Consider the following 14,724-nt stretch of genomic DNA (forward strand, 5'->3'; position numbering starts at 1 on the left):
GGTCAGGAGGAGCCAAGTCTGTAGGCACCGCATGTGGAGTCTTGCAAAAGGCATCATGTAGGTACAGGCTGCCATGTGCCCCAAGAGGAGAGGCACTGGTGGACTGTCGTGCGGGACTAGTGGCAGATGTGAGCATTTAGGGAGCTCACTGTGGCAAAGCCTTCTGCCAGGAGGAAGGCCCATGCAGCAACTGAGTCCAGTCTCATCTCTGTAAAACTTATAATCTGTGTAGGTGACAAAATGGACTTGTCTTCATTCATGCAGATTCCTAGGGAGGTCAAAAGTCTTTGAAGAGATTGGGTCATGGAGACAACTTCTTGTCATGATTGTCCCACTAGGAGCAAATTGTCCAGGTAAAGGAATACTGTGGTACCCTGGTGTCTCATTTGAGCCGCTATGATCGTGAATACCTTTGTAACCATCTGCGGTACCCACTATGCTGAAAGGAAGAAAACAAAACTGGAAGTGTCAATGTCCCACCTTGAAACAAAGGAACTGCCTGTGGAACAGATGGATGTCTACATGGAGGTATGCATCTTTCATGTCAAGAACCGTGAACGAAGCTACCTCGTGGACAGAGGAAATCGATGCCAACATGATCATGGAGAATTTCAGCTTCCTGATGAATGTAATTCAGCTGTTGAAGGTCCAGGATGGATCTCCGGCCTATGCCTTTTTTTGGGATGAGGAAACATGATGAATAGAATCCTTTCCTTTGGGATTGTGGGGGGAAGCCCTCTTTCACACCCTTGTAGAGCATGGAGTCGGTTTCCTGCTGAAGAATCAATTGGTGGGAGAGATTCTGGGTGTCTTCAGGTTGCCCATGGAGACTACGGAGGGACCCAGTTTCATAGTCAGGCCTGTTCTGTCCGTGTGATGTCGAGGTGGCACCATCGGAGTATTCGGAGCTGCACTCGTAGACGCGCACTCTAAGAGTCCTGATACCAAGGTCATTGGCATTACTGATGGATCCTGCTTCTTCTTTGTCTTACCCTCCAGATGTGGGGTCGTTGGCACTGCTTCCGCGGGGTCTGTGCGTGACAGCTCACCCGACCTGGCATAACTTGAGGAGGGAACACATCTCTTATGAGCAGTACGCTGCAGGGATCTGCTTTTGTGCCCGTGAGAGTGTTTTTTTCTCTCATGGTGGGACTTGTCCTTACTTTTCAGTGTTGGCGGTTACACACCATGGCTTGTGCTTGGAGAGGCACTGCTGGGTTGTGGCAGCTGCTGTACAGGGGGGGTCTCCCTGGCCAGGATCTGAGTGCATTCAGGGCCTCATTGCCTCTTCCATCAGGAACTTGCAGAGATGGTGCTCACAGGCCTTTCTGGTTCTGGGCGGGAAGGACTTACAGATGGTACACTTTGCTGAGATGTGTGTTTCTCCCAGGCAGTATAGGCACCATCACTAATAGAAAAAGAACGAGGGCAGGAGACGCAGTTCTTGAAGCCTGGGATCCTAGACGTAGTCCATCAGTGATGGGGGGTTGAGTGCCCTGACTGGGGAGTGCTTCTACTAAACTACAACTATATTTACTATATTAACTATCCTAACGAAGCTATAGAGTAAAACTAAGTCTAAATTATTTACAGTAGAGAAAGGCAAGTCTCTCATCTGGTAAGAGCAAAGGAGGATCAGGGTTCCAACTCAGTCCATGTGGCAGTAAGAGGGAACTGGAGTGGCATTGCCTGGTACTGCCCCATATACCTTCAGTTGGGAGCATGAGGAGATGTACCGCACATGTGCGGGTCAACAGACACTGCGTGTGCAGCCATGTGTGGAATACACACAGGGCCCATCACTTGAAGAAGAACTGTTGGCTTCCACACAATGTTTGCCACATTCCATCCTACAGGTGACTGCATTTCAGGGTCGAGTGAAACAGTGCCTGTATATATTGTTTGAAAATTGCCTTTAGGATTGTTTAGCAGGAACAATGTACATTTGACATATGCTTATCTGCTTCCCAACTCTGTTGGACCATCAGAGGCATGGCTTCCATCAAGCCGTATTAAGAGAGCCAATACCAGAGGAACAACCATGCATCATTCATTGGAAAAAAGAACAAGGAGACATGTCAATGTAATTTCAATAATTTGAAAAATAATCCATAAAACCCACATGCTGCAACACACCCAATATCTTTCTAATACGTGTGCTTACTTTTTCAAAATATTTCAGCAACCATAGTATAAACAGAGACACTACATTCGTTTTCACTATAGTGCATTTCTACCTCAATTTCAATAGAGTGAAGTTCAGTGTATATAAAGCCTTCAGTTCCAAGCTTGGAATTCAATACCAAAGAATTGGTGCAGATCCTTGTGTGTAAATCAGAAGTCTCATCTACACAGCACAAGCAATCATTTTTACAACTGTGCTTAAGAAAGGCTTAAACCAAACTGGGTTATAAGAGAGTTTGGCCGAGCAGTGTGGATGGGTCCAAACTATGTTATAAATGCCTTTAAATCTCTTTTAGGTTTTTACCTGGGTTAAAGCAATTTTTATTTTAAAAAAGCCCATTTGCAACATAATTTGGCCTCCTTCCATGCTGCCCATCCAAATAGTGTTTAGAAGCACAGTGCTCGATCTTCAGCTGGTGTAGAGCCACTGACGTTAATGGATGAAGTGTTAAATGCTGTGGTTTGCCCTTTGTAGATGGGTCAGAAGTAGAAAACTACTATTTTTGTAAAACCAGTATATCTACAATGAAAGCAGATTTTAAAGAAGGGGCAATATATAAATAAACAAATAAATATTTACCCATCCAGTTTTGTTCTGTTGCCATATTCCAACTTGAGAAATTACATTCTGCATACTTATATTCCCATTATAGCTTTCTACTTCCCTGGCTAAAAAACTGTTGGTTGCTACCTGTAGCCTGACCCACCTAAATGTCCAGTTGAAATCATCTGTAATACGTTCCATCAGGTCAAACTGTGGCCCTGGGACACTGCAGATTGGACGGTTCCAATTATCTCGTATTCTCATGTAGAGGTTTCTTGTGTAAAAGTTCTCAAAATCTTGATAAAGTGGCACAAAATCCTGGTTTGAAAACAAATACAGGGTTACATTTCTAAGGAAGTCACCATCTTATGTACTTTATTTATTTAAATTAAAAAGGCAGACTAATTCATTAAGAAACTGGTAGTAATACAAGCCTAGTAGCAGAGAACTCACAAAAGGGTCTAATATTCTGAAAGCTCATACCAGGAGGAGACGTCATGCCAGATACACATTGTGAAAGTTATTTTGAAAATAGAGAGGTTCATTATAATGCAGAGCTTCTAGCAAATGTGGGATAAAAAGCACATCATAATCCATAAGAAAATGGATTCATTAGATATAACCCGAAAACCTACCGTGATTTATTTTGATATTGTCAGCCTAGACTAGAAGTTCCCACCTCAGTTTATACATGCCTTCTTCTTGTAGGGCGTTGACTTTGGTTGACAAATACTTAACCATGGGTTATATATATGTTGCACCACAGTCATACTAGTTAGCAAATACATACATATGAAATATTAGAATTAACAGAATACACAATGGTGTGGTAAAAAGGTTTTACTAAAATGTTTAGGATCATCATTATTCACACGTGGCCAAATCACAGAGGACATATCAAAAGTGTGATAATGAACTCTTTATATCCTGCTACTTCATTACGTAGCTTATGCTGCTTTTTAAAAAAACCAAAACCCTACAAAACCCACCCCCCATTTTAGGGACAGAAACATCTTCCAGATTTTTTGAATGGAGTTGGTATTCTTTTTTGTATCTTTCCTCCTGTAGCTCCAGGTCCCTTGACTCAAACTACAGAGAGCTCAGAAGAAGAAGGAAATTATAAACTAATCAATTTTAAATCCATACTAATGATTATAAAATAGTTTTTCTGTGTATCACAATGCCATGACTTTAGGGTCACGTATCTTGGGCCTACCAGGGAAAGAAACAATTCTTGGGTGTCTTGTTGGAACATGGGGATCCCTCACTTATTTCTAGCCCTGATCATTCACAAGGCTTTGAGTGGTAAACCTGCCACAAGTCCAAAAATGAATATGGTCAGTCCTGGCCCTCAGACAATGTAATTTTGGGGTGGGGACAGGTGAAGAAGGAAACATTTGTGATAATATATGGCCCATATTTGAAAACTGCTCAGATTGTTAGAAATAGTGCTCTCATGGGAATCTAAGGGATCAAGCATGAATTGATCATCTGTAGCTGCTTGGGATCATTCATGCTTCCACTTCCTCTGGCAGGTCTGCTTTAAATTGTCTGGATCAGTATCAAACAGACTGGTATTCGATATGGATATGGTCAGTTTAAAGCAGACCTGCCAGAGCAGATCGAAGCATGCATCTAAGGCAAACTGTTTTTGTTCTGTAGCTGGAGCAGAAGAATCAGACTAATTTATGATCTACTTAGCAAACACACACCCTGGCATGGGAATCTGCCAAACTACTCTCTGTGGAGTAGTGAGAGGCAGCACGACAATGGTCTCAGTTTTAAAAGGGGATAGTATCATAATATTGTCATTATTGTACACTGTATATCAACAGTACTCCAGTGTATTCCCCAAAACTATGCAGGGGTATCATTTATGCATGTGTTAGCAAAACAGACTTAGGGTGACAGCAATCCCCAAATTATCCAGGAATAGCGATCCAGTTTCCAACAATTCTTATAAATCAGGGTTTTATATTTTGGCATCACAGCTTATTTTCTGCTTGATGGCTACCTATGTGTGAACTTCATTTATATTTACCATCTCCTGTGTTTATAGGAAGAGAACAAGTCACGGTCTTAAAATAGCAGTTTGCTAAGAACTTTTTAAAATACATATTCTTAGGTTAAAAATGTTGATTACTATGCTAAAGAATACCATACGCCCGAGCTTTGTTCTTTCAAGACATATTTTAGCTTTCAAGCAAATATAAAGCTCTTGATCCTGCAAATTGCCACCCCCTCTCCTTCTATTATTATGGGCTGTTAAGAACAAAATTTCTTTTTGGACAGATAGAAGAGGAAACCCAGCTCCTGGAGAGGCCAGCCAGATGCATTTGTTAGTGTAATGAGAAAAGATAAGAAACAGAGCTACTGGGTATGCCAGAAGTTTGATATATGAGCGTACACTTGGAGACTGCCTCGACTCCTGTCTCAAGGCAAGGTCAAGCAACCAGTCGAAATGGGCAAGGAGATTGGGGGAGGGGAGGTATAAGACACATTAAAAGCCAAAGAAAAGCCCGACCTTCGCCAGAACACAACCTCACTCCTTACCCTTCCCATGGGATACAAAAAAGTTGGTACCAAAGCCCCCAGACTCACGACCCTCCAAAACGGGACATGACCATAAATTGTAAGAGGTGGGACCAGGGGCATGTACTACAGGTATAATTAAGCCTGCTAAGAAGGAGGAAGTGGGAAAAACAGAGAAGAGAAGGCTCTGCAGCGTACAGAGCTATGGATATGCTTGCTTGATTAACCCCAATAAACATCTCATTGCTTGCACTTCAGATTTCTGGTCTTCTGCTTTCTGTCTGCATGACAGGAACCAGAAGAGGGTGAAGGGAAAGCCCTTAACACAATACACTAACTTTTTTCATACATACTTTCTGTTCTTCTCTTTCTGCAGCAAGGCTACATCTTTCTAGTCCACAGGCTCTCATAAAATCTCGCAGGTAGCCAAATATTGTTCCAACGCCAAAACCCACATAAGTCAAAACAGCAACATACATTGGTGCTTGTTCAAAGTGTTCATTAAACGGCCTTTTGTAGAGACCTCCATTTGATATGCCGTTTTTCTGAAAATACAAAATAAGAATCTGTGATTAAAATATTTCAACTGGCTTTCAAACCAAAAATAATTTGCTTCAAGACCTCAGGCTTTTAGGTGCAAACTCTTCCTATAATGTAGCATGGATTAGCAGAGGTGTATCATCACAGCATTAGACCTGACAAATCCTAAATTTAAGGAGGATTACTTCTTATGCTGTAGTCATTGTTATAGGTTCTAGAAATAAGACAAGCAATAACAGGCAAGGGGGCAACCTGGGCTTGTAACTTGAGTTAGCTTACAAAATTGAGATTGCAGAATCTGCCAGTGTTGAAATCAAGGGCTGTTATTTGTGTCCATTTAATAAAATTTAATTTTTTCCTGTGTATAGAAAAGATACTTCCGCCGGACCCTGACTGAAGGCTTTGCAGGCACCAAGAGAAATGCATAGATCCACTTAAAAATATTAGCAGAAAGGGCAAAAATCAATAATGGTGCTGATGCTGCTAATGCTCGATTTTATTTATGAAAATTTTATAATTTTTACTTGAAAGACAGACAGAATGAATTCTAGCTATAAACACATACACATATATTTTATATACACACACAAACACTGATTTGCTCTTGAGGAATTTGCCTCTACCTCATGTTGGGATTGTAAGGTTACAATCCAACCCTTCGTTTATAAATGTAACAAATTTTGGGTCACAAGTCACTGAATTACTAAACATCCAAGATGAAGGTTTGACAGGCTAAATCAATACTAATCAAAATTGATATAGCAACATGATCAGAAATATGGATCTTATCAATACCTACAGTTTCTATCTGTGCTGCGAAGAGTATGGAAATTCAGAAGAATATCTAGCAGGTAGTGAGGCAGTGTGGCCTCTCTTCAAGCCAGAAGGGGAGGAACCACCCTCTGTGCACAAGTGGGGAGAGCCAGGCCTGCCTCGCCCCCCCGCTGGAATTACTTCACTGGGACAGGAAGTATAAAGGGCGGGGCCTCCTGCTCATTTGGGGCCAAGACACCAAAGGAGGCAGATGAACCCTGCTTGCTCCCGGATGCTGACCCTGCTGCTGAATCCAGTGATGCCCTGCCCGCTGGGGAGCCCACTTCTGCCACAGACCTGCTGGGACTGCCACAGGCCACCTACCCAGAGGAGGCGGAGGACACCCTCCTGTTCCACGTACACCCCAAGGGGAGGGGAGGAAGTGGCCCAGAGACAGTAAACCTTAGACTGGCTGCAGCTTCGCCTGAGGCACGGCCAGCGTGTTGTGGTTGGGATCCTCGCTGACTCAGTGGCAAACCACTCTGCCACTGTTAGGGCCCTGGGTTGGGGTCCGGTGGAATAGCGTGGGTCTGGACCACACCTGCCACCCCACCGCTGGGGTGGCAGCTTCCCCTCACCAGGCCCAGTGGCCTGTGCCCATCGGTTGTGTGCTGGAGCCAGGACACCCTACCCCTGGGGTTTCCTCTGGCTCTGCTACAAGAGCCCAGAACAGATTGACTACTGGGTTTGCTATCTCTGCCTCCATAGGCCAGCGCTAATTGACTGGTGGGGTTGCTCCGCCCTGGGCTGAAGGGCTTGGAGCTGTTTAATGCTAGTGTTGGCCCGGGCCCCAGCCCCAAGGGCCCCGAGGCCATCAACTAAGGTGGGTGCAGCACCTGCTTGAAACATCCAAGGGCCCTAGACAGTTGGCTGCACAGTCCGTTAAAATGGTTGGGATGCTAATGCCTATGCTGATTCCCCTGATATGAGGTGGAGGCCCTGACAGCGAAGTGAGGTGGTGGTGCCTCCCTCCGACCCAGAGGGAGAGGGACACCTGCCCCACCACTACAAGCCTCAAACATGTTTAGTGAACTGGAAGATTAAAAAACAAAACCAAAAAAACCCCCATATTTCCACTAGGTCAGGTTTAAATGTTGCAAAGTGTTCTGCATTCTTCAACGTATGTAAAGTATTTATTGTATGAGTCTTCAAGATGGGTTTATTTGTTCCTCATCCCAGGATTACACATTGCCAATACTGACTCATGGCCAAAGCTATTGTACCATGGTACCATCCACTCCAGCATGGTCACATACGTGAGTCAGCTTCACATTGTGATTAACTGTGTGAAAATTAAAGGATGAGTACTGAGGTGTGGCCTCCAACCATGAAGGTCAGCCTTAGCAACACCATGGAGATCTCCATGCCATGTTCTGACATTGATAAAGCCTACCACAAACTAAGGCTAGGCGGTTTGTGGGCTACATGACGAGCACAGCAGATCTAAGTGAAAACATACTTCTATTATTGTCACCTTATATCTCAGAGCAGGGACACAAGGCTAGCAGCTTTGAAGGAGCCATCCTCTCCTTCCCCCACAGCTGTGGCATTATATTTAAAACTTGTGTAGTGGCGGCAGTTGAGACCCAATCATAGAATATCAGGGTTGGAAGGGACCTCAGGAGGTCATCTAGTCCAACCCCCTGCTCAAAGCAGGACCGATCCCCAATTAAATCATCCCAGCCAGGGCTTTGTCAAGCCTGACCTTAAAAATTTCTAAGGAAGGAGATTCCACCACCTCCCTAGGTAACGCATTCCAATGTTTCACCACCCTCCTACTGAAAAAGTTTTTCCTAATATCCAACCTAAATCTCCCCCACTGTAACTTGAGACCATTACTCCTTGTCCTGTCATCCGCTACCACTGAGAATAGTCTAGATCCATCCTCTTTGGAACCACCTTTCAGGTAGTTGAAAGCAGCTATCAAATCTCCCCTCATTCTTCTCTTCTGTAGACTAAACAATCCCAGTTCCCTCAGCCTCTCCTCATAAGTCATGTGTTCCAGTACCCTAATCATTTTTGTTGCCCTCCGCTGGACTCTCTCCAATTTTTCCACATCCTTCTTGTAGTGTGGGGCCCAAAACTGGACACAGTACTCCAGATGAGGCCTCACCAATGTCAAATAGAGGGGAATGATCACGTCCCTCGATCTGCTGGCAATGCCCCTACTTATACAGCCCAAAATGCCATTGGCCTTCTTGGCTACCAGGGCACACTGTTGACTCATATCCAGCTTCTCGTCCACTGTAATCCCTTAGGTCCTTTTCTGCAGAACTGCTGCCGAGCCATTCGGTCCCTAGTCTGTAGCAGTGCATTGGATTCTTCTGTCCTAAGTGCAGGACTCTGCACTTGTCTTTGTTGAACCTCATCAGATTTCTTTTGGCCCAATCCTCCAACTTGTCTAGGTCCCTCTGTATCCTATCCCTACCCTCCAGCGTATCTACCACTCCTCCCAGTTTAGTGTCGTCTGCAAACTTGCTGAGGGTGCAATTCACACCATCCTCCAGATCACTAATGAATGTCATGCAGTTTTTCACATCTCCAATTCTCTTCCTCTGTGCTGCAACTCCATGGCTTCAGACTAGTCTGGGTCCCTCCAAGGTTGAGCCATCTCCAAGCTGGCCTGATCACAATCACAAAAATATGAAAGAGAGAAAACCTAGGAGAAATGATCCAGTAGGAAATGGGAATATTCAGCCATTGGTAAAGAACGCATTGGCTAAAGCTCCAACCCAGTGGACAAATGACCCAGGGCAGTCTTTCCTCATTGGGGGTGGGGTCTTAGTGGCAATTTGTTTCTCATTTGCCTCCATCACAACACCCTTCACTAACTTAATAAAGAATTCTGCCCCCAGGCAAGTCCACTGTTGCTTCCATGAGAGCAGAGCTTTGAAGAAATGAAAAAGATCCTGTCTCTTCTACTTATCTTGTGCAGTCTGCAGTCTGAGCAAGAGATTGTTTTATAGACAGGCGTACCTGAGAAGAGTCCAAGCAGTCCTGTCACAAGAATTCCGGTCTTTTTATCTGACTAGAGAGCTCCTACCCAGAGAGGTTACATATTCTGTAGTGGAGAAAAACATCTGGCAATCCACTGGACAGTGAGGGCCCTATACTATTCATTCCTTGGAATCCCATTCATGCTGGTCAAACAAGCTCTGTTCAAATGGCTACATGCCATGAAGGGCTCCAACCAAGACATTACTTGATGCCAGGTAGTTAAGTTGGATATCAGCCAGGAACATTGTCTGCCTCAAGCTCTTATGGCCTTCTGTTCCAAGGGTCACAAAGGTAGTTGGGGTGGGGGAGGAATGTAAAACACACAAACGGCAGGTAAGTCTCTTCAAAGGCCTTTCCAGCCACTTGGGCAGCGATGGGAGATTCCGACAGTGAGGGGCAAAGATTTTGCAGCATTTGCCAGATCTGCAGCTCCCCTGCTCTCTCATCCAGAATCCTCTACTTTCTTTGCCATTGTCCCCAACCCAAATGCCAGTCAGACGCAGAGGAAAAAGGGCAGTGCTTGCACTCTTAGTCTTTTCTTTTGATACAGCAGTAGTGGTTCCTGCAGGGCCCACTGAACTGTGGGCCCGACGCACCACTAGTAATGCTGGGTTTGGATTTACCCCGCCTGGCTTGTGTCACACACACATAAGTCTTCAAGGCTAAAAATTTGGGCCAGGTCCTCAGCTGGTGTAAATCAGCCTACGTCCTTTAAAATCATGGAGCTAGGCTGATTTACATTAGCTGAGGATCTGGCCCTCATTCAGTAGTTTCACACTACTCTTTGCCATGCGTATAGTCTCAGACAAATATTACAGTACAAGCATTAGACAAGTGCAGAGCTATGAAACCTTTTCTAAAACGTATGAACACAGCAAGGCTTGTAGAACTAGAAAGCTGCCAACAAGGGCTTGTCTACATGGTGCGGCAAATCATGCCAGAGGGGAGTGATTTGTAAAGTGCACTAACGTGCTGTGCTCTAGCTGCCCCACGTAGTCCCTGTGGGCGCACTCTAAAAGGTACCTAGTTCATGTAAACGTAGTCCTGTTTGAAACTGGGTACCTTTTAGAGTGTGCCCGCAGGGTCTATCTGGGGCAGTTAGAGTAGAGCACGTGAGTGCTCTTTGCAAATCACATCCCCCTACAGTGCACTTTGCTGACGCTGTGTAGACAAGCCTTAATTCCTTCCCGTCTACCTTCATTTTGCTTTCCTCACTTTATTTACCCAGGCCTCACACAGCAGAGCAAAGTTCACTTGATTCCCTTTCAGAGTAAGAACTGCTCGGCTCTAATAATTTCTTCTCTCTGACTCACCCCACCCAATGCCCTCAACTGCAGGTGTCTGCAGAATCACTTGACGTCATACCCGTCCCTCATATGTTTTGAAACTTCTGATGCTTATGAAAGACAGAGAACATATTGTTGTGTAACTTGAAAAAAAATCTCACTGGTGATTACATGGGAATCACAAAACTCTTGGTGTTTGCAAGCCTTTTCAGAACAACAGAGGTAAAAGAGCTGCATTCACAACTCACCTACAACAAACCTGAATTTGCCCCCACAAACCTTGGGTAATTCATGGGAGCAGCTAACCCATATATAAAAAAATCCTTTCTAAAGTAAGATACTTCTACTACACAGTACTTCCGAGCCAAGCAAGTATCCACAAGAGATGCAATCTCTCCCTTTCTTTCAATTGCATTTTTCCAAATATTTTTATTGGATGGGAATGCATTTTTAGTGGCACGTCCCCTACCTATAAGAACGCTTAACAAAAGGAAAGACATCATATTTTGTCAGTATTTCTGCCTTTCACAGACAGTGTGTTATCTTGTTACAAACAGGTCTGGTCAACCAGGGTTGTCATTTTATTATGAATTAAAAACAATGCCCAAGAACCACCACCATCTTTAATACCAGAGAAGCTAATTCTCACACTATTGCAGGCTTTGCCTTTTGAGCACTTCTGCCCCAGACCAAGCTGAAACCCCCTATATTGGCTAAGGATTAGCCTGCCCTTTGGAGACTAGATATCTTCAATTAATCTGAGCAAGGGATCTCTGTCATCTCTGCCAAGGCATTTAAATGCCACCCACATACACTACCAGTAGTATCCAGTTTACTAGTCAAATAACCAAGGGTTAGAGTCACAAAGGAATATAGGTGTGGCAACACTCAACTTTGCCATGTCTCTCTTTCAGCCACCTATAAAATCACTAGCATTCATGAAGCCTGAGTTAGGCACTTAAACTCCCTATACAATAAATGGGGCAAGATAAGTACCTAAGACTGGGATTCACAAAAGCCAGCATGCTAGGGAGCTCCCAACCTAAACTAAGTGTCCTAAGCCCTGCCGCCTGAAGGAATTCATTGCCTATGTCCAGGATGGAGGGAGACACCTTAAGTGACACACAATTAACAAAGGACAGGCAACACCAATCTTATAGGGCTTCATCAGCTTGGCTGAAGATAATAGACACAGATTAGTTAAAGACAGCATCACTACGTAATTGAACCCTTTAATAGCCTCTGCCCAACACCAACATTAGTAATTCAACAAGGAAAGAGCGAAGCTATTGCACTGATGTTGGAACACATAACAAAATAATAGTTAATGGAGGCTTATTTTTTATTCACAAAGTGGATTATGACCTGGACTTGGTACTGCAAATCATTTTTCCTTAATTGATGCTAGACCTCCAGCAAGGCTATTGACAGGTAGCTGTAGATGGAGAGTTAAGAGATAATACAGTATTCATCTTACAAGCAGGGCGTTATCATTTCAAAGTTATGCTTTTGGACTTTGAAATGTTCCCAGCACCTTTCATAATCTAATGAACGTTGTATTGGCATACCTGATTTAAAAATCCCCTCTCATTTGCCTATTTGGTTGTAGTTTCTACAATGTTTGGTCAGCATTTGCAGAAGCAATGGGACCTTCTCATATTGAAGGAACAGGACTGGATATCACAACTCCAGTGTCACTTATGTAGATGAGAAAAAGAGCGCTCTCCAAACCACATCTTGTTTAGAAGGGATAAAATCTGATCCAAAAAGAGATGAAACTCTCTAATTTCCCTCAACTGACAGAATGTAAAGTAGATCTGTCAATAGCTGGGATTTACTGATTATTACAGGAAATTGATCAAAGACTGTGTTAATCTGGTTGATCTATTTGTAGCTTTCAGTATGGAGAACACAGAATTCAAGAGGGCTATGCAACATCAAGAAATATTTGATGAAAACAATCAATCACATGATTTCGACATCTGTTCAGAATTTCACAGATTTCAAGAAGCTGTTCCAAATGTACACAGACACCTATGACAGTGCATTCCTATGGAAGAAGGCTGATGAGAGGACAGTGATTATTACTGATGTAATCCAAATGCTATCTGAGAGTGAGCTTTCTCAGTCAGAGGCAGAATACTATGGTCTTAGGGGCCTCCCTAGCATTGAAGGAAAACATGTATTGCTCGTCACTGTCTGAAGTGGTTGATGATAGTTCTGTCCTGTAAGGAAAACCATCAAGATGCAGACTGAGTATCAAGGAATTTGATGTGGATCTACTTAAACTTGCCAGGACAAATGCCGTACCCAATATCTTCCCCAGAAACCTATTCCTTGATATCCTTAAGATATAGTTTAGTTCCACAACAAGTGTGGATTGTAGCTCTGAATCTTACATCATCAGCAAAAGAATCATCCCTGAAAGCAAAAGAAAACAAAACAAAAAACCTGAAATAACTTCAATCAGAAGACCCAATAATTAGAAGTGTTATTGACACAGCTCCATATGCTTCCATTGATCTCCACCAGTACTGCTTAAAAGATAGGGTATCGTTTACTGTAATGGCATGGAATCATTTCTGATACAATCACCCAGGATGTCAGTTCAGATCAGGTATGCCAGAATCTTTAACAGGAATACTGTTACTAAGGCTTTGTCTACACTACCATGGGATCAACACTGCTGCGATTTAGGGGAATCTAGAGAAGACCCGCTAAATTGATGGCAGAACGCTCGCCAGTTGACTTTGGTACTCCACTGGGAATGAGAGGAGTAAGTTAAGTTGATGGGAGAGCATCTCCCGTCAACCCAGTGTGGTGTAGACACTGCAATAAGTCGACCTAAGCTACATCTACTCCAGCTGTGTTATTAACATAGCTGGAGTAGCGTAATTTAGGTCGACTTACCGTAGTAGTGTAGACAAAGCATAAGCTAGGGATGATCATAGAACCGTTGTATCTACAAGTTGCCAAAACAAGAGTTTCAACAGCAGGTATTTTGACTAGGAACAAGAAAGTATCATTGACTCACATCCTAAACAGCGAAGCTCAGTCAATTAAAAGCAGGTTCATATATGGTCGCAGTATGTGTACAGTGCCCTCGACTGTATGCAAGAGAATGGTCCCTGCTGAAGGCTCAGAGAAAACATATACCTAATAGAGAAACAGCCTATATAGACTGAGGGTAAAATTTTCAGAAGTTCCCAAGTGACTTAGGAGCCTAAAACATACATCAACACAGCAAAAAAAGACCTGTGGCAGTGGGTCTCAAAGCCTGGGTCAAATGACTTGGGCTCACACTGCAGGCCTAAAAATAACAGTGTAGATGTTCAGACTTGGGCTGGAGCCCAGGATTTCAAACCTCTTGAGGGGGAGGGTCTTGGAGTCCGGGCTCCAGCCCAAACATCTAGACTGCTATTTTAGTCCTGCAGCATGAGCATCCTGAGTGTGAGTCAATTGACTCAGGTTCTGAGACTCATTGCTGAGGGTTTATTTGTTTGTTTGTATTTTTGCTGTGTAGCTGTACTCCCAATTCCATTGACTTTTAATGAGATTTAGGAGCCTCTCTCGCTTCAGTAATTTTGAAAAATGTTACCCTAAGTGAACAATATTAATTGTTTCCTCAGGTGCATCAAGCTTGTGCAAGCAACCCTTCCTCTGCACTTCCCACAAGCACAAATTTTATAGAGGAATACCCTTGCTAGTGAACTTTAATCGAACTACAGCCAAACTTCTAGGCACACAGTACAAACTCACAGCACAATACGCCTTCTGAGGAATCAGACACAAAGGTGTGAATAGTACTTACACAGGGAATTGTCATAT

At 43.6% G+C, this 14,724-nt stretch overlaps 1 protein-coding gene across 3 annotated transcripts in view; it reads right to left on the reverse strand.

Annotated features, from left to right (window-relative positions):
* SPTLC3 (serine palmitoyltransferase long chain base subunit 3) overlaps positions 1-14,724 on the reverse strand; it is a 134,509-nt gene that overhangs the window by 74,884 nt on the left and 44,901 nt on the right. For all 3 annotated transcript variants that reach the window (XM_027826543.3, XM_043544037.1, XM_043544036.1), the window contains exons 2-3: positions 5,614-5,805; positions 2,892-3,046 (exon numbers count right to left, since the gene is read on the reverse strand). In XM_027826543.3, the coding sequence (XP_027682344.1) occupies positions 2,892-3,046; positions 5,614-5,805 (347 nt within the window). The remainder of the gene's footprint in view (positions 1-2,891; positions 3,047-5,613; positions 5,806-14,724) is intronic.

Source organism: Chelonia mydas, chromosome 3 (assembly GCF_015237465.2).
Source record: "Chelonia mydas isolate rCheMyd1 chromosome 3, rCheMyd1.pri.v2, whole genome shotgun sequence".
In the NCBI taxonomy this organism is placed as follows: Eukaryota; Metazoa; Chordata; order Testudines; family Cheloniidae; genus Chelonia; species Chelonia mydas.